The following is a 19,913-nucleotide window of genomic DNA, read 5'->3' as shown; positions in this document are numbered from 1 at the left end:
AATCACTTAAATGAAGCAGTAATATTTATATACAAGAACTACCATCTCATTAGGTTGGGAAGTTATGATGAAATACCTAAAAAGTTTGCGCTCTTTTTTAAAAAATTATTTAGACTGGTGATTCTCAACTTTGGTCTGTATTGGAATCACCTGGGAAACAGAAAAAAATGCAGGTGATTGGCTCCTCCCCATTTAATTAGAAACTGCACCAGTATCCCCATTTTTAAACAAAATTCCCAGGTGGTTCTGAGGCAAATCACAGCATAAAGGATAAATATTCTTTAATTAGAGTTTATGTGGTCAACTAGTGTTTTTAATATATTAACAGGGTAACTGTTGTAATCTCTCTACACACACATTCACAAACCTTTTAAAATGTAGTTATTCAAGGTAATTTTAGTAAAGACAATTCACTTTTCTTGGCCAATTTTAAAAGTCTAAGCGAGCTTACTGAGGCAGAGATAGAAAAGGCTAAGAGCTCCATGAGGCTATGTTAGTACCTTTTGGAAGGTAAGGGACAGGGAACAGGAGCTGAGGAAGGAAAGAAGTAAAAAATTACCCTCCTACTAGAATTCTCATTATAGAAAAATCAAAGCGTGATTCCTTCCATTTACCTAGTTTTAAAAATTAAAGATTTCAAGAAACCTTAGTAATTCTAAAAGAATTTAATATAAAGAAGCTCATAGCTGACTGCCTGTTCTGACAGCACAACTGTGATACAGTGAACAGTATAATGCCCAGATGCTACAGTAGCAGAGCTCATTCTTCTAACTGTGCTATGGTCAAGAAATATCCATTGTTGTATCTGTAGTTTCTAGTCAGAAAATCAGGAATTTTATTCCATTGTAACATTTATGACTGATATTCTAAGGAAAGGACTTAACGTGTTGCTATTACTGCCAAAAGTATACAAACGATTTCTAAAACTGGTAACAAAAATCAAGAGTTCTATCCTTCATGCTTACCCAGAAGTTAACACTTATTTTCTACAACTACCTGGAGCCTTGTATACAGATGGTAAAATAAACACCAAGAGGTGGTAAATATTTACCTGGTCCCTGTTATTGATATTTGAATAAGGTAACTGTCCAGTCATCAATTCATACAGAACAATCCCAAATGCATATACATCTGACTGAAAGCTGTATGGATTTTTATCTTGCATTCTGATGACTTCTGGTGCCTGTTAGAACATACAAAGAAAAATATTCTAGTTAATTCTTCACTTCAACAAAGACTGAAAAACAAGCTATTATAATTCCTAGGGTAATGCTTTTACCGTTAAAACATCTGTCTAATATGTAATCAATTCTCTTAATAGTCAAAGAAATAAAACTAAGATGAAGAAAAAAACCTCTGCTCTATAAACTCAGAAAGAGACAGTATTAGCAGACATTTTGTTATTGCATTACTAAGATTTTATAATTCAATAATTATTTAGGCAATCTCTTTCTGCACAAAATACCATCACTGCCATTTGAATTCTTCCCATGATTTACCCTATTAGAATCAGTTCCCACTTCCCATTCCTGATTCAGCAAATAAATACTAGACTTGTGGTTATAAGATGCTTAGGAGCAGCACAACTACTGTAGTAACTGTCCTAGAATTTAAGTTTCCCCATTGGTACAAACAACTTTTCTCATCTGAGGACACCTTAGAAAATAATGGTAGAATTTCAAGACTGATAAACTCAAATCCCCTTTCAAACTATGGAATCAGCATATGGTATAAACATGCCATGGATGCTTTATTAACAAAAGCAAGACAGCGGGTAGATTTAGTAAAAGATGGTATAAAGAATCTTTTGGCTGCTGCTTCTTGGGCAATGAAACAATCCTATTTGCTACATTTTTACACATTTCAGTCATTGTATTGCACAATTAGGTTTCTTATTTACATGAAATACAATAAACAGTTGGTTAAATATGAGCTTAAAAGAGTTATTCTTTCACCTTGTCTTCTGTATTGTTTCATGTGGAAGGAATCGAAATGGCAGTATATTAATGAAAAGTTTATGACAATGTCAATTTGACAGCAAAAGTGGTACTAACTCTGCAAAAATGGCTGAAAGACCTGGGACAAAATTCCTGGTTATTGGTCTGGGTAAGGCAGGCATCTCACAAGGAGAGGCAATAATGGCACTCAGCAACCGCTGCAAATGAGAATGACCCGTGGAGCCTTAAACCCCTCAACGTCCAGACTACACTCCAGTCCAATCACAGAACATATCAGAATCTGGTGGTGGGACCCAAACATTAATTAGTCTTTAAAGCTCCCCAGATGATTCTAATGTCCAACCAAAGTTGAGACCCACTGATGGAAGATCTGTGGGATGTCCTGAAGAGCACGAGAGGATGGAAGTGAAGGAGAAAGTTGATCTACTTCGCTTTGTCATACATTTTGTTCATAGTTACTTTTAGTAATACAGTACAAAATAAACCACATATAACTGTGATGTAATGAGCAAGCCAGAATACTGAGAGGCTGGTATGGCAAAGGTATAATTTTCAAAGCCTGAACCAATTTTTGTGAGAGATGAAGTAGAAATCAGATGAACTGCTTTTTTCTTTTAATTTAGTTTTATCTCACACTGTTGGTGGTAGATAGTTTGATGACAAGTTGCACGTCACCTATTTTAAGAAATGCCTGACGAATCTTCAATTTAGTGATTTAATTTGTTAAAACTCTCACAAAGGTTTCTCTCTCCTAAGATATAAATAAAACAAAGTTGAGAAGAACATTGTATATAATTCAGAGGACCACACAGCCTTAGTTATAACCAAATTCTTCTCTCCTATGATATGAATGTTCCATATTTCTGAGGGCAGTATCAACCCAGGATTGGTTTAACAATGAAGGGTGCCGTTGGCTATTATTCTCTTGTCTTAAAACTCAGCATGGAAGAATACAGGTATCAACAAAAAATTAATTGTAAGAAAATATAAAACTTTATGTATAATAATCTACAAACTGTATTAATTAAGGTTTTTGAAAAAGTAAGGACAAAACTAGAGACTTGATTGAGCCTAACTCTCCCACATAGTTAAAAATTAACATACTTTAGAAGCACGTGACTATTGTTTATAGTTTTAGGTTTTGCAATTTCAGCACTTAAAATCTGTTTTCCCTCATCCTTTTAGGATACAATGCCATCGTTTTCACAAGGTGTGTATGCCTTAATAAAGGTGCCTGACATCAGATTATAGTTATTAATTTTTCTATCACTTACAATTATAAATTAAAACAGTTAAACATGTTAAATGATGAAAAAAATCTAGCTAACTCCAATCACTGAATCTTAGAAACAGAAGGGGCACTGGAAATCTACTAGTCCAACTCAACATTTCAGATCAAGAGACTTAGAGGAGGTTAGGGTACTAGAATACTCTTCCACCTTGCCACTTGCCCTAATTCTACTTACTGTCATAAGAAATCATAGCTCAATTTAACTCTAGGTTTATTCGGACAAACTTGGGAGTCCTACCTTGGACTTCCCTTTTTGGAGACTGCTACATACAGTTTGCGGCTTTGAAAGCCCTTACAACTTTTCTGTTTCCAGCAGGGTGCCCGAAAGTCTCAGTGCAGATTAAGTTATTTAAAGCTTAGAATTACACTAAGACTTTTGGGAAAGCCTGTATTCAGCTTAGAGCTGTGGTTTTCAAACTTTTTGGTCTCAGGACTCTTTCACTCTTAAAAATTATTGAGGACACTAAAGCACTTTTCTTTATGTGGATTGTATCTGTGGATATTTATCATTAAAATTTAATGGAGAAATTAAACTATTAATTCATTTAACTACTAAAATAATAACAAGCAGATGTTAACACAGATCATTCATTTTAAATGAAAAATAACTATTATCAAAAACAAAAAAAAAGTTTAGTAAGAATAGTAGTACAATTATCCTCCTTTTATGGTTTAGAGATTGGGTCTCACTATGTTGAGCAGGCCAGTCAACTTCTAGGATCAAATGATCCTCCTGCCCCAGCCTCCCAAATAGCTGGAACTATGGGCTTGAGCCACCATGCCTGGCCTGTGATTCTCTTCAATGTCTGACTTAACAGAAGCCAGCTGGATTCTCATATTTGCTTTTGCACTCAATCTGTTGCGATGTGTTGTTTTGGTTGAATGATACAAAGACAATCTTGTCTCACAAAGGGAAGATCTTGTGGGCCCTCTAAAACGCTGTGAGGGACCCTTTTAAGAATGCTGTTTTAGGGAATGATTCATATGACTGAACTTTCCACAGCTTGCTGCAACTGCACAGAAGTTTTAGTTCCCTTCTTTTAGAACTTCTCTTTCTTCTTTTTCACAAAGCAAAAAACAGGAAGAAAGAAAGAGAAAGAAAGAGCTATGCAAGATAGCACAAGGCTGTTAATCTACCTCTCTTTTTTTTGGTCTTTCCTCTTCCAGCTGCCCCATAATTATGGGACTCTTTCTAGTCTAAAGGAAGTAACTTTCCAAATTAGGCTTAAATAAGATTGTGAAACAGCTTCTCTGTTAAAAGGAGTAGTTTTCTTAGCAAAACCATAATAATGGCTGTAGATCACACCTGCCTTAAATTGCATACCTGTTTTTTTTTTCAACAGGATACACAGAACATTTTGAACACAAAATACTTTAAATAATTTTGAATAAAATATGAAACACTGTTTATAAGACATATATTTTTGTTTGAGATACACTGAAATTGGTTTCAAAATACTCTTTTTAAGGGTAAAGAAAAAAGTTAAAAAATCTATTTACATGAAAAATAAGAACATTGATTTTTGTGAATACTGGGGACTATGAAAATACTATAGGTTAAACCTTCAATGACTCTCTAGTAACTCAGCAGCATCTCAGGGCCAAAAATTTAATCAGTGGAAAAATAGCCTCAATTCTTACCATCCACAAAATGGATCCAGACAACTGTTCAAACTGATGGGACCCACTCCATCGAGATTTCACTGTAGCTAGACCAAAATCACCTATTTTTACTGTGAGGTCTTCATGAAGAAATATATCTGAGGTGCAGTAAGTAAAGGAAAACAGTAGATCTCATTTTCCTATCAGAGCAAGCATTATGAAGATTTTAGGTAAGAGATCTAATTTCTATAATTCTGTAATATAATATTCTTTAAAACACAGTACTTCATCTTTCCTCTTAAAGTCAGTAAGTATGTCTAAAACAATGATTAGTTCTATTTAGCCTATACAACCTGCTTTTAAGATTCTGGGGGCTTGAAATGTGCTAGGATGAGGTGAGATGCTTTCCTAAGTTTATGGGAGAACCTGAAACTTTCCCATTAGAGTTTAGCAATGTAGGACCAGATATTCTCTTGGCACTCCTGGGCAAGCTGTACAGGCTCTTCGTTGGAATGAAGATGCTGCAGATAGTATCTTAGTCTGCACTTAGGGAAGAAGAAATACTATGTTTTTCTCACCTCGTTGTTATATAATTTAGAGCCTTCAGTTATATCTCAACTACCACTGAGCAAGGTCAGAGGTCTGAAAGGGACTAACAGTTACAAAACTATCAGTTTTATAGTGCTGATAAAATGTAAGCAAGCAATAAAAAAATCCTACTATTGTAAAGACTTCTGACAGATTTTCTTGTAATGTTCAGTTGTCAAGAAACCAAAAGCAGGCTGTGGTATCCTGCTCTCCTATACACGCATGCATAATTCTTTGTTAATTCTCTTTACAGTATATCGAACTTAGCATGAAAACTGTTTTTACATAATGTGAAGACAAAGTGCAGAAGAAAAAGTCAGGATGTTTTCAAACTTCGCAGACAAATTTCAGGAAGGATACTATTACTCTTGAGGTCTCTGTGGATGATTGACTTGGCGTGTAAGTAACTGAAAAACAAAACATCATTTTAACCTGAGTAGGGCTAAAGGACTCTGGCCTCAAAATCTATAGAACATACTTAGGGGTGTAAAGACTTATTTAGAATCATGATACAATTGAAAATTGTACATTGTGATAAACCCTTCACAGAATATCAAAACAGACTATAAATGAATTTAAGATTATGGAAACATATCACTATAATGGTACAGTCAAAATCTTGTTTTCTATTAGAAGACTTTGCTTTATCTTTTACTAGTTACCAATACAAACCTTTCACTCCAGTCAAGCCTATTTATCCATGTCCCTTAAATATACCTTGATACTTAATTCCACCACTGCGTTCAATGCTCCCCTCCTACACCCAACCCTCCAAGTTAGCTTTCGTTCTATTTTCCACCTATTCATATCCATCCTTTAAAACTGAATACAACTTCTAACTCCTGAGTGAAGCTTTCCCATGACTAACCCAACTGAAAGTGATCTTTCACTGTTCACCTTATACAGTAATTATCATAATAATGGCTTCATTCACGTGTTTTTTCAATGTGCCTATGTTCACTTCTATTTGGAATGTAAACTACTAGAACTAGAACATGCAGTTTGGTAATTAAAACTATTTTTAAAGGTAGTTGTCATATACTCTTAATCTTCTTAAAACTAGTGAGGAGCAAATTTTCTCTAAAATGGCCATAGTGGGTCTGTTTTAGAGTCAATGATAACTTTAAAATCATCTATGTTACCCCTAAAAACTGCTTTAGCTACATTCATTGAAGTAAAAGGCAGCGTTGTTGTCGTTTTGTTTTTTCTTTTGGAGACAAAGTCTTGCTGTATCACCCAGGCTGGAGTGTAGTGGCATGACCTTGGCTCACTGCAACCTCCACCTCCTGGGCTCAAGCGATCCTCCTGTCTCAGAAGGGCTGTGTCTTGTTTATTTCTTTGTATACCCAGTGCCTAGAACAGTGCCTGGTATGTGTGGCAAGTATTCAATACATGTCTATTGAATCAACTACAACAAGATGCATATAATGTGCTAGTCAAGGTTATTTTTCTTAATTGAATACTGGAAAGAACAGATATATGACACTTCTGAAATCTGACAATGATCATTAGACACTTTTACCTTAAAATGAGAATTTAAAATCCAAATGGTATAATCAAAATCATGCAATGAACACTGTTAAAAATGGAAGATTTGCAAATAACCACAATTATTTATGCTTTCTCATCTTCATTTAAACTTCCTCATTCTTCCCAACATCAAAATTTTAAGAGTATTTTCTAGATAAAATTTTCATTTCAAATTACTATTTATCTAAAGTAATCCCTTCTCCAATTACTATTTCATATCACAGTTTATGTTCTTCATAGCATTTACTACAATTGAAAATTATCAGCCGGGCGCGGTGGCTCACGCCTGTAATCCCAGCACTTTGGGAGGCCGAGGCGGGTGGATCACCAGGTCAGGAGATCGAGACCATGGTGAAACCCCATCTCTAAAAATACAAAAAATTAGCCGGGCGTGGTAGCGGGTGCCTGTAGTCCCAGCTACTCAGGAGGCTGAGGCAGAAGAATGGCGTGAACCCGGGAGGCGGAGCTTGCAGTGAGCCGAGATCGCGCCACTGCACTCCAGCCTGGGTGACAGAGCGAGACTCCCTCTCAAAAAAAAAAAAAAAAAAAAAAAAAAAGAAAATTATCTTGTCAGGACTTTAGGCTCAGTATTCTATATCACATTGTCACTCTTTCATTGAAAGAAAATGTGATGTCAGTTATAGGTCTCACTGCTTACAAAATTCTGCAGTGACATACAAAGTTAAAAACTTGTGGAAATAAATGGGCCTCAATGAAAGCTTTAAGATGGTGAGATCTTATCTCCATTAGAAAGAAAGGGGGATAAACGATGATGGTGTCGGTTGGCAGAGCTCGGTCCTGCACTCAGAGAGACCTGGGATCTAGTATACAGCAAAGGTGTTGGTCTTTGAAAGGAGGTTCTTTTTCCTGCAAGACTTAAAAACAAAAACAAATGGGCTTCAACCGTATGAAAACAGAGAGGCATGCTGAAGTTAAAAGAGGGGAAGATAAAGGTGTTCTCCATGGGATGGTGTTAATCCTTTCAACAAATTTAATGCGAAGGAATATAGCAAGAATAAAGTAGATAGAAAAGTAACTGGGGAGAGTGAGGAGAGAAATTTTCTGACCATGAAAGTACTGGATAATTAACAAGATACAAATGTAATTGGGGAACTAGTGATATAACCAGCATAGAAGCTGTATAGAATAAACCTGTTATAGGCCAAGTTGCATAAAAATACAACCTGAAATAACACCACTTTATACCTGTGTAATCCTTTATAACTTACAAACTGCTTTCTTAATTTTTATCTCATTGACTAATTCTCTTTCTGTAATCCTTCTGTAACAAAAGCAGCAAAGAGTAGAAGTCCAGGTCTGCAGAATGAAAGGCTGGAAGGAAAAGGGAGTCTAATTCTCCAGCTAGAGAAATGGGATGAGACAACCCAATCCCTACATAAGATAATGTTTCACAGTAATCACTACCCCCAGATAATTCTAAATAGGCGGACACTAAAACATAATTTCCTAAGCACCACCCAGTTCAATGGAAAATGCCAAACAAACAAACAAACAAACAAAAACACACACAGAAAACAAAAATCTCACATAACTGTTTGTGGGGTAAGGAAGGGAACAAGAATATATCAACTTTACTTTGCCATAGATGACACAGAAGTCAATCCCTTAATTAAGATAATTAGATTGGACCTCCCTCTTTCCTTGGTAAGATGTTAAGGAGAGCATTACAGGTTTACAAAAGTACTAGGAAAGAACAAACATGTTATCAACCAAAGGAACAACACATTCTCTTGATAGGTTTCTCTTAACAGTCTCATTCCTTGAAGAAAAAGTGTCCAGCTACAGAACCACTTAATCTTAGAGCTACAAAATCATCTGGTAAAATTTCTTCTCACACTACTTCAAGCTCTTATCCAAGATTCAGCTTTTCCACATTCTTACAGAGCATAATGTGGTGCCCCAAATTAAAAGCAATACTTCAGATCGGATCTAACCAACACAAACTATGGTGAGATCCTCGTCTTCATCTCCCTCATGGTGGGCATACAACATTAAATCAGACATTATTGTGATTGTTATGGCAGCCAAAGTCATGCTACTGAGTCCAATTAAAATATATTCAATTACATGCTTCCTGCGAATGGGTCAAAATTTATGCCAATAAATAGAATTAAAAAAAAAAAAGGGGGGCACAAAAAGAATTATATTCAATTACAATCCCAGCAATTCAAGCAAATCCTTGAATTGCTCCTATAAAATATTTTCCTTATCTTATACTTTAGCTGGGACTACAGGCGCTTGCCACCATGCCCAGCTAATTTTTGTATTTTTAGTAGAGATGGAGTTTCACCATGTTGGCTAGGATGGGCTTGATCTCTTGACCTCGTGATCTGCCTGCATCAGCCTCCCAAAGTGCTGGGATTACAGGCTTGAGCCACCATGTCCGGCCTTAGGATTTTTAATTTTGTAGACATGGTCTATAATTTCAGACTAAAACTTTAGCTTTCACTAAAAAAATCAGTTTTTTTCTTGGCTGCTTCATTTTTCTTTAATAAAACACAGGTTATTTTTATTTTCTTGTTTCAAGAGTCTTATGTGAGAGCTGAAAAAAGGGAGATTTTTAAAGATCAGCATGCTAATAATTCTTCACATAAGTTACTTCTAAATATGTAATTATATTCAAGAGAGGACTGAGGATAGGAATCTCATTCTAGTTTGCTGTCTTCAGGTATGGTCATTCATCCAGTATGAACCCAGTCAAATCCTGTCATTCATGTTACATCTCTTGATCTTATCCTTTAGAAAACCACAGGAGATTATCATTAAAAGGCCTATTGATAATATTGCTATGCCATTTGGCTAATTTATCAGCTTAGCTTATTTGTAAAAGCCACCAGTGTCTCTCACTTAAGTCTGCTGCTATTTTCAAGTATTTTAAACTATTGGTAAAACACAGAACTGACCTACTTAGACATTTGCATGTCAGCCCTCTTTCACCTAATACTGCACCATTTTACAAAGGTTCATCAGACTTTAGGCAGCAAGATGCGTCTCTCCTTGGGTGACCACCTGGACTGGTAGGTGTGATAGTGCTGACAGTGTCAAATTACAGTCTTCCTTATACTTTGATGCCCTCTGCTCCCTTATTACAACCCTGGAAAGTAAGATTAATGAGAACGGCATTCTGTTACTTCTCTGTAGTCAGTAATCATTTATCAATTTAAAAATAATTAAAATCTCCAATAGGTAAAGTTCACATATTTTAAAGTTGTGCTCCATAGTGGCCTAAATTCTATTTTTACCCTGATTTCTTAGTTTCCTTTTTTTTTTTTGAGACAGGGTGTTGTTCTCCTGCCCAGGTAGGAGTACAGTGGCATCATCACAGCTCACTGCAGCCTCAACCTCCTGGGCTCAAGAGATCTACCCAACTCAGCATCTTGTGTAGCTGGGACTACAGGTGGGCACCATCATGCCTGGATAATTAAAAAACTGTTTTGTATAGATGGGTCTCACTATGTTGCCCAGGCTGGTCTTGAACTCCTGGGCTCAAGCCATCCTCCCACCTTGGCCTCCTAAAGTGATGGAATTACAGGTGTAAGCCATCAGGTATTTTTCACTTTTAAAAACTGAAATTTACTGAGGTACAATTTACATACAAGATGCACCCATTTTACATGAACAGTTTTTTTTTTTTTTTAATTTATTTATTATTATTATACTTTAAGTTGTAGGGTACATGTGCATAACGTGCAGGTTTGTTACATATGTATACTTGTGCCATGTTGGTGTGCTGCACCCATCAACTCGTCATTTACATCAGGTATAACTCCCAATGCAATCCCTCCCCCCTCCCCCCTCCCCATGATAGGCCCCGGTGTGTGATGTTCCCCTTTCTGAGTCCAAACATGAACAGTTTTAAAAGTTTCAACAGACACATACACTTGTGTAATGACCAGTCACAATCAACATAAAAAATATCCATCACCCCAGAAAGTTTCTTCATACATTTTTGCAATTAATAACATCCCCTTAGGCTTGGGCAACCATTGATAATGACTTCTGTCACTACAGATTAATTTTGCCTTTTCTCAAATTTCACATAAACAGAATCATCTGGCTTCTTTTGCTCAGCATAACAATTCTGAGATTCACACACTGGCTGCATGCAGTGTTACAGGGTATGGGTACATCACAACCTATCTATTTACTTATTGGACATTGTGTTGTTCCTAGTTTGTGGCAAATATGAAGAAGATGCTGTATTCATATACAAGTCTTTGTTGGTGACTGATGGTTTCATTTCTTTTGGGTAATTAGGTAGGATTAGAATTGCACAAATGGTAAATTTAACTTTAAAAGAAACTGCCAACCTGATCCCTAAAATGGCTGTATCATTTAAAATCTTTACCAGCAATGTATGAGAGTTCCAGTTGTTCTTCATCCTTGAAAATACTTTGTATTGCTGGTTCTGATTATAGATTATTTATTTTTTTATTTATTTAAGACGGAGTTTTGCCCTTGTCGCCCAGGCTAGAGTGCAATGGTACAATCTTGGCTCACTGCAACTTCTGTGATTTTCCTGCCTCAGCCTCCCAAGTAGCTGGGATTACAGGCATGTACCACCACACCCAGCTAATTTTGTATTTTTAGTAGAGATGAGGCTTCACCATTTTGGTCAGGCTGGTCTTGAACTCCTGACCTCAAGTGATCCATCTGCCTTGGCCTCCCAAACTGCTGGGATTAGAGGCGTGAGCCACCGCACCCGGCCCTGATTATAGGTATTTTAAATGACTTGTCAAACCATGAAACGCCAAAGTAGAGGAGGAACCAGCTGAGGAGTAGAGAGTGAGTAGAAGGATAATCAGGAGAATATGCTTGAAAGCAGTGTTTCTCACACTTTAATATGGACACAAATCATTTGGGGATCTTGTTAAAATGCAGTCTTTGATTCAGGTCTAGGGTGGTATCTAAAACTTAGCATTTCTAAAAGGCTTCCAGGTGGTCCAGATGCTATTCAGACCACATTCTGAGCAGCAAGAAACTAAGAACACAAACAAGGCATTAAGAACCTGTTTCATGAAGAAGAGTGATCAACTGTATCAGATGTTTCTGACAGGTCAAATAAACTGTGGACTGAGAATTTTACTGCTGGATCTAGCAACACAGAGGCCATCAGTAACTATCGTATTAAGATGCTGTTTCCTGGCTAGGCAACCATGATCCACTTTGGGATGACGAGATTGGGCAGACCACTTGAGGTCAGGAGTTCCAGACCAGCCTGGCCAACATAGTGAAACCCTGTCTCTACTAAACATACAAAAATTAGCTATGTGTAGTGGTGTGCACCTATATAATCCCAGCTACTTGGGAGACTAAGGCAGGAGAATCACTTGAACCCGGGAGGCAGAGGCTGTAATGAGCCAAGATCACGCCATTGTACTCCAGCCTAAGCGACAGACTGAAACTGTCTTGAGGGGAAAAAAAAAAAAAAAGATGTTTCCTGGAGCAGCAGGGGCAAAAGCCTGGCTTAAGTGGGGTCCAAGACAAAAAGGAAGGAGAGCAATTAGAGAGTGAATACCAATAAGTCTTTTGAGAAGTTTTACTGTCGAAGGAAGAAGAGGAAGGAAGTAATAACTGAAGAGGGAAGCAGGATTAAGGGAGGGACCCCACAAGTTTTTTTAATGAAAATAATAAACATACAGAAAAACTGAAAGAATACCCATACATCTTCCACGTAGATTCCATAACTGTCAACATTCTGTCAAATGTGCATAAGAAAGATGTTTTATTATTATTTTTTAAATTATTTTTTTTGAGACAGGGTTTCACTCTGTCACCCAGGCTGTAGTGCAGTGGTACAATCTTTGCTCATTGCAACCTCAGCCTCCCAAGTAGCTGGGACCACCGACATACACCACCACATCTGGATAATTCTTGTATTTTTTATAGAGACAGGGTTTTGCCATGTTGCCTAGGGTGGTCTTGAACTCCTGGGCTCAAGTGATCCACCCGCCTCAGTCTCCTAAAGTGCTTGGATTATAAGCGTAAGCCACCACACCTGGCCTATTTTTAAATTTTACTTTAGTTTTTTGAGACAAGGACTCACTCTGTTACCCAGGCTGGTCTCCAACTCCTGGGCTCAAGTGATCTTCCCACCTCAGGTTCCCAAAGTGCTGGGATTACAGGCGTGAACCACTGCACTCGGTGAAAGATGTTTTATTTATTTATTTTTGAGACAGAGTCTTGTTCTGTCACCCAAGCTGGAATGCAGTGGCACGATCTTAACTCTCTGCAGCCTCGTCTTCCTAGGTTCTAGAGATCCTCCTGTCTCAGCCTCCATAGTAGCTGGGACCACAGGCACAGACCACCACGTCTGGCTAATTTTTGTATTTTTTGGTAGAGATGGGTTCCACTATGTTGCCCAGGCTGATCCTGAACTCCTGAGCTCCAGCAATCCACCCGCCTCAGCTTCTCAAAGTATTGGGATTACAGGCGTGAACCACCGCGCCCAGCCAAAATATGTTTTAAAATAGGAGATAATTCAGTAGGAAAGGAAAAACTGATGATGAACAAGATAGGAGATTTACTCAAAAGATGTCTGTGGGTTAGGGGTAAGGGGTTGGAATCTAGTGTACAAATGGAGGGACTGCCTTTTACTAGCGATAAGGCAGAAGAACCCGGTATGAATGCAGGCAGGTGGGTAGATGTCATAATGGTTACTTCCAACTTTCTGAAAGAGATGGCAAGCAATGTCATCGCTGACTTCTTGAAGAAGAGGTTTTAGAGGCTTAAGGATATGAGGTTTTGAGGAGGTATGCCAGTGTCTAAAAGACGACAGTGAATGAACTAGGAAACTGAAAGTATAACTGCTCTATAACATTAAGGGTCTACTTGAGGTTTTCAAAGGGACTGAATAAGTTGGGGAAGCAACATGCTTTAATGGTTAAAGGAATACACTCTGGAGCCGAAGTACCTGGGGCAAGTTACTTGCCCCTTCCACAACCAGGTTTCTTCATCTGTAAAACAAGGATATAATAAAAGCTGCTACTTCACAGGGTTGTTGAGGAGTAAATGAGGTAATGTATATAAAGTACACAGAATGTCTGACACATAGTAAGTGCATATCATTGCTAAATACATTAGAGTATATTTTTAAAAAACCCCACAGAACACAGTTGGTATAAAGGAAAGGGGGAGACAGTGAGTTAACAGTATGTAGCAAAGCTGGTATCAGAATATTTATTGACCAGTAGAGATATTTAAGAGCAAAAAAAGCAAACCCAGTATGATTTAAAACAACAAGAAACCATTGTGTATAGTATTAAAACACATCAATCTGAAAGGATACACAATACACATCAAAATATTAATGGCAGTTATCTCTTGATGGTGGATTACTGGTGCTTTTCATTTATGTTAATATTTTCTGAATATCCTATAATGATTACATATTTCTTCGTAACATGTTTTATTTTGAAATATTAAAAAACTGCAGTAGCAAAGGATAATGTCACTCATATTCTTACCATAATCAGACCCGTTACAACTTTTATACATTTATCTCCTGCTACAGTTTGAATATGGTTTGTCCCCACAAACTCATGTGGAGGCTTGGCCCCAGTGTAATGGTGTTGAGAGTTGGTGGGACCTTCAAGAGGCATTTGGGTCTGGGTCATGAGGGATGCTCTCCTGAAAGCAGGAGTCACTGACTTCTTTTCTTCTTTGAGTCAGGGTCTCACTCTGTCACCCAGGTTGGAGTGCAGTGGACTCAACCACGCCTCACTGTAGCCTCAAAATTCTAGGCTCAAGTGATCCTCCTGCCTCAGCCTCCAGAGTATCCGGGGCTACAAGAGTGTGCTACCATGCCTGGCTAATTAAAAAACTTTTTTCTGTAGAGATGTCTTACCATGTTGCCCAGGCTGGTCTCAAACTCCTGGGCTCAAGCAATCCTCCCTCCTCAGCCTGCCAATATGCTAGTATTACAGGCATGAGCCACCACATCTGGCCAGGAATGACTTCTACAGTTACTGTGAGAGAGGGTTGTTATAGAGAGAGGTCCTCCCTTGTGTTCTGCCCCTTTTGCGTGTGCCCACTTCCCCTTCTGCTTCTCCACTATGTTACCATGCAGTAGGAAAGCCCTCACCAGAAGCCCAGCAGATGTTAGCACCAATGCCCTTGGACTTCCCAGCCTCTAGGACTATGAGAAATAAGTTTCTTTTTGCAGAAAAGAATAAATTACCCAGCCTCAGGTATTGTTATAGCAACAGAAAATGGACTAAAACACTTCCAGTCTTTTTTTTTTTTGAGACAGAATCTTCCTCTGTCACCCAGGCTGGAGTGCAGTGGTGCCACCTTGGCTCACTGCAACCTCCGCCTCCCGGGTTCAAGCAATACTGCTGCCTCAGCCTCCAGAGTAACTGGGATTACAGGCACCTGCCACCATGCCCAGCTAATTTTTTGTATTTTTAGTAGAGATGGTGTTTCACCATGTTGGCCAGGCTGGTCTCGAACTCCTGACCTCAAGTGATCCACTCGCCTCAGCTTCCCAAGGTGCTGGAATTACAGGCGTGAGCCACTGCGCTTGGCCACCTCCAGTCTTTTTTCAAAGTTTATACTTGATTCCTGGAGATAAACACTATGTTACTTGATCTTTGCTTTCTAATCCTTATTTCAGTACTTTTACATACATACATATATACCACTTTTTAAAGCCCAAATATAAAAAATGTTCTGCTTAAAAATTTTTAAGTGGTCTCATGCAGCAGCTTGCTTTTCTCACTTAACATTAATATTTTAAAGCTTTATGTTGATACCTATATAATCCATTTTTTACTACTATATATGATTCTACTGCACATAAGTGCCAATATGTTATTTATCAAGTCTTCTCCTGATGAACATGTTTCCAATTTTTCAATAACTTTTTCTTTTTTAAAAAAATTTCCTTAAAATAATGTTTTAAGTTTTATGTAGAGTCAGGGTCTCATAGTGTCGTCCAGGCTGGTCTCAAACTCCTGGTCTCAAGTGATCCTATTACCCTAGTCTTCCAAAGTGCTGGGATTAGATGCATAAGCCACTGCATCCAGACCAATTTTTCACTATTATATGGTTTCCTATAATACACCTCTTTCTGTATACGTGACTCGGAACGAAAGCTAATATTTCTTGGGGTTAGAACAAGCATTTTTCTATTTTAACAGATACTTCCAGAATGCCCTTAAGGTGGTTGGTTGCATCAGAAATGTCCCGGGAAGCAATTCCTCTAATCCTATGAACATTTGATCTTATCAGAACTCAGGCATTTTGCCAATTCCAGTGGGTGGAAAGTGGTACTTTTTTGTTTTACCTTGCATTTTCTGATTATTATTATTATCAGCACCCTATTATTATTTTTACCCACCAGAAAATTATGTTCACTATAATTAAATATTCTTTGGTCACTTAGAATTATCAATCACTAATACATGTTCACCATTTTTTCAGCTTTAATTAATCCTTCTATCTTCAACTGGGTTCATTTATGAGTAAAAGGTGCATGCTCATCATTATTTAAAACAAAGTAAATTGTAAGGATTTATCTCCAAATTATTTTTAATCATCTTATTTTGAGAATATAATGCTCCTGTAAATATATCAATAGGCTGCAACTTTTTCTATGTGCCTCTTTAATACTTAATTTTCTGATAAAGTTAAATTCAAAATTATACCATGAATATTATACTGAAATTATAAGGCCTGCAAAAAAAAAAAAAAAAGAAAAAGAAAAAAAAGGCATGATGTACTGACCATTCCTGGAATTTCTTTAGTAACAGTATTCTTAAGATACTTGGGTCCTTGGGATGAATCAATGACTGGCAGGTGAAAAGATGATAAAACAGGCCAGGTGCAGTGACTCACACCTATAATCCCAGCACTTTGGGAGGTCGAGGCAGGCGGATCACTTGAACTCCTGAACCAGCCTGGCCAACATGGTGAAACCCCGTTTACTAAAAATACAAATTGAGCAGGGCATGATGGTGGGCGTCTGTAATCCCAGTTGTACTCGGGAAGCTGAGGCAGGAGAATCGCTTGAACCTGGGAGGTGGAGGTTTCAGTGAGCCAAGACTGTGCCATTGCACTGAAGCCTGGGTGACAGAGTGAGACTCCATCTCAATAAAAACAAAAAACAAGATGATGATGAAACATACTTTACCAACCCTTATTCCTCAGAGTGAGTTTATAATTATCTACCATTAGAATAGCTCTGCTCCTTTTCAGGTAAACCTTGGAATCAGAAATAGTTTTTCACTGAGGTACAAATGGAAGACAGAACCACACAGGAAAAATGTTACCTATCCATTTTTTGCTTATATTCTGTAATCCAATAGAGGTGACACATTTGAAAGTCCTAATGATTCAAATCTTCTAAGTATTCTTATTTATTTTTGAGACAGGGTCTTGCTCTGTCATCCAGGGTGGAGTGTAGTGGCATGATCATGGCTCACTGCAGCCTCGACTTCCTGGGCTCAAGTGATCCCCCCACCTCAGCCTCCCAAGTAGCTGAGAACACAGGCACACACCACCACATCCGGCTAATTTTTGTATTTTGTGTTAAGACAGGGTTTTGTTGTGTTATCCAGGCTGGTCTTGAACTCCTGGACTCAGGCAATACTCCTGCCTTGGCCTCACAAAGTGCTGGGATTACAGGTGTGAGACACGGTGCCTAGACTAACTTTTCTAATTATTATTATTATTATTATTATTATTTCTTAAGACGGAGTCTCGCTCTGTCGCCCAGGCTGGAATGCAGTGGCGCGATCTCGGCTCACTGCAAGCTCCACCTGCTGGGTTCACGCCATTCTCCTGCCTCAGCCTCCCGAGTAGCTGGGACTACAGGCGCCCGCCACCTCGCCCGGCTAGTTTTTTTTTGTATTTTTTAGTAGAGACGGGGTTTCACCGTGTTAGCCAGGATGGTCTCGATCTCCTGACCTTGTGATCCGCCCGTCTCAGCCCCCCAAAGTGCTGGGATTACAGGCTTGAGCCACCGCGCCCGGCCTAACTTTTCTAATTATTAAAGGTTTTATATTGTGAGTTAACTGCAACCCTACCACTTTATAAAATGAATCTGTTTGTTCCTATTCTGCTTATATCCAGAGACTTAAGAATTAATTTTGGTGAGTAGTCAGAAAAGATCACTTTCAACACAGGGCAGGCTATTCTGAAATAAAGGCTTTGCAAAAGTACATTATTAAGAGGCTATTTAAATACCCTATAGCTTTATTGTCTAGCTATAGACTGTATCTGGCTTGGTCAGTCCTTTGTGAGATGATGCTGGTCAGGGAAGAGGATATAGACATGAAGAGTTGAAAGGAGGCACAGTAAGAAGGTGGCTGTGATGGCCACAGAGAATTACCATCTGTGCTCAGGGTAGAGCCAGGGGACAGGAAGAAAGAGAGCTGGAGGGAGCTAAGAAGCAATATTAATTACCCAAGCAGGCTTCTAACTCGGAGTAACTTCTGGGATAATTCCAAAACAAAGCCCTCAGTCTGAAACTATGGTTGGCATTCTAGATGAACAAGTATTGGAAATAGGGAGGAAAAATGAGGTATGTAAGGAATTCCATCTGTGTCATTTGATCCATGGGAATATATAGGGGGAAACTAAAACAGAGAACCAAACATGAGGCTGAAATGGGTGACCAGAAGTCAAAAGATACGTTAAAATCTGTTACAAAATCAGCAGCAACAGTTAGGACTTGAAGAACCAGTTCATGACCCCTAGGACCATTCTGTTTGTTCTAACATCTGTCAGCCTGATACCTTAGAACAGACTGTTCTACAACAACAACAACAACAAAGTTCAATCAAATGTACTGAAAATAGGCTGGGCCTGGTGGCTTACATCTGTAGTCCCAGCACTGTGGGAGGCGGAAGCAGTGGCTCTCTTGAGCCCAGGAGTTTGAGACCAGCCTGGGCAACATGGTGAAACTCCGTTTCTACAAAAAATACAAAAACATGAGCCGGGTATGATGGTGCACCCTTGTAGTCCCAGCTACTAGGGAGACTGAAGTGGGAGGATCACTTGAGGCAGAGGTTGCAGTGAGCTGAGATTGTGTTGCTGCACTCCAGCCTGTCCAGCCTGGGTGACAGAGGAGGGAGACTCTGTCTCAAAATTTTAAAAAAGTAGTGAAAATAGTGTGCTTTAGTCATTGACAGTAGAGAAGAAAACAGGAATACCCACTTCAAGACTCATTGATGCAATCTGGTTATGTGTTCCAATTAATTATATACATTTTATGTAACTTGGTTTATAAAAAGTTTACCTAAGTGTCCCTTCTGAATTATGTTGCATAATATAGAAATTTAATATTAAACCATATAGTGTTTAAAATAATAGTTTTAAAACTTTTTTTGCTAAACACCCCTTAAAAGATTCTGAGAAATTACATAACTCCTTTTAAATTAACATTTAAAAGTTATGTTTAAATAACTGCAAAGGATATAATTTCCAGTGTACTGTAAATGTCAACATTTTCGCATTTTGTTGCTGTTATATGAATGTTCCTTAGAAAACCTCTGTTTCTGTTTAATGGATATAAAGTTATCTTCTCCCCCTCTGAGAAAACCGATAGGTTTTTTGGAGGTGGGATGAGGTGGGGGAGAGAGAATCTTGCATTGTATGCGTTTCTCCCAGTGCCTATTTTTCTCTATGTGTTTTACAGTCTCCTTATTTGCGTAAGACTTCCCCACCAATATCTAGTTATCCAGCGATACTCTTATTCAGACTAAGTGAGGGACTTACAAGCTGCTTGGAGGCTTTGAACATACAGATTTGTTTGCTATTTTTGAACTGTACAGTAATCTAGGTGGAATCTCTGATGTCACTTTCTTTGGGTCTTTCCTCTTGAGCTGGTAAAATTCACCCAAGACTCCTCGAATCTCCTGCAGGAAGAGTAAGGTTTGGCTGCTAGCATGTTGGGAATCAAATAAAAAGAGAGGGCTGGG

The 19,913-nt window shown here is 38.3% G+C and overlaps 2 protein-coding genes across 9 annotated transcripts in view; one reads left to right on the top strand and one right to left on the bottom strand.

The window, feature by feature from the left end:
- AGK (acylglycerol kinase) overlaps nt 1–19,913 on the top strand; it is a 985,672-nt gene that overhangs the window by 89,711 nt on the left and 876,048 nt on the right. The gene's annotated exons all lie outside the window — the stretch shown is intronic.
- The window catches only part of BRAF (B-Raf proto-oncogene, serine/threonine kinase), a 202,331-nt gene that overhangs the window by 28,173 nt on the left and 154,245 nt on the right, over nt 1–19,913 (bottom strand). For 6 of the 8 annotated variants that reach the window (XM_050782236.1, XM_050782237.1, XM_050782244.1 and 3 more), the window contains 3 exons: nt 5,800–5,846; nt 4,891–5,009; nt 1,052–1,183 (listed from right to left, as the gene is read on the bottom strand). In XM_050782236.1, coding sequence (XP_050638193.1) covers nt 1,052–1,183; nt 4,891–5,009; nt 5,800–5,846 — 298 coding nt within the window. The remainder of the gene's footprint in view (nt 1–1,051; nt 1,184–4,890; nt 5,010–5,799; nt 5,847–19,913) is intronic. The other 2 variants (XM_050782242.1, XM_050782243.1) reach the window with 1 other exon arrangement.

This window comes from Macaca thibetana, chromosome 3, assembly GCF_024542745.1.
Source record: "Macaca thibetana thibetana isolate TM-01 chromosome 3, ASM2454274v1, whole genome shotgun sequence".
Classification (NCBI taxonomy): domain Eukaryota; kingdom Metazoa; phylum Chordata; class Mammalia; order Primates; family Cercopithecidae; genus Macaca; species Macaca thibetana.
The sequence above is the reverse complement of the archived record's forward strand: the minus strand, read 5'-3'. Positions and strand labels throughout refer to the sequence as shown.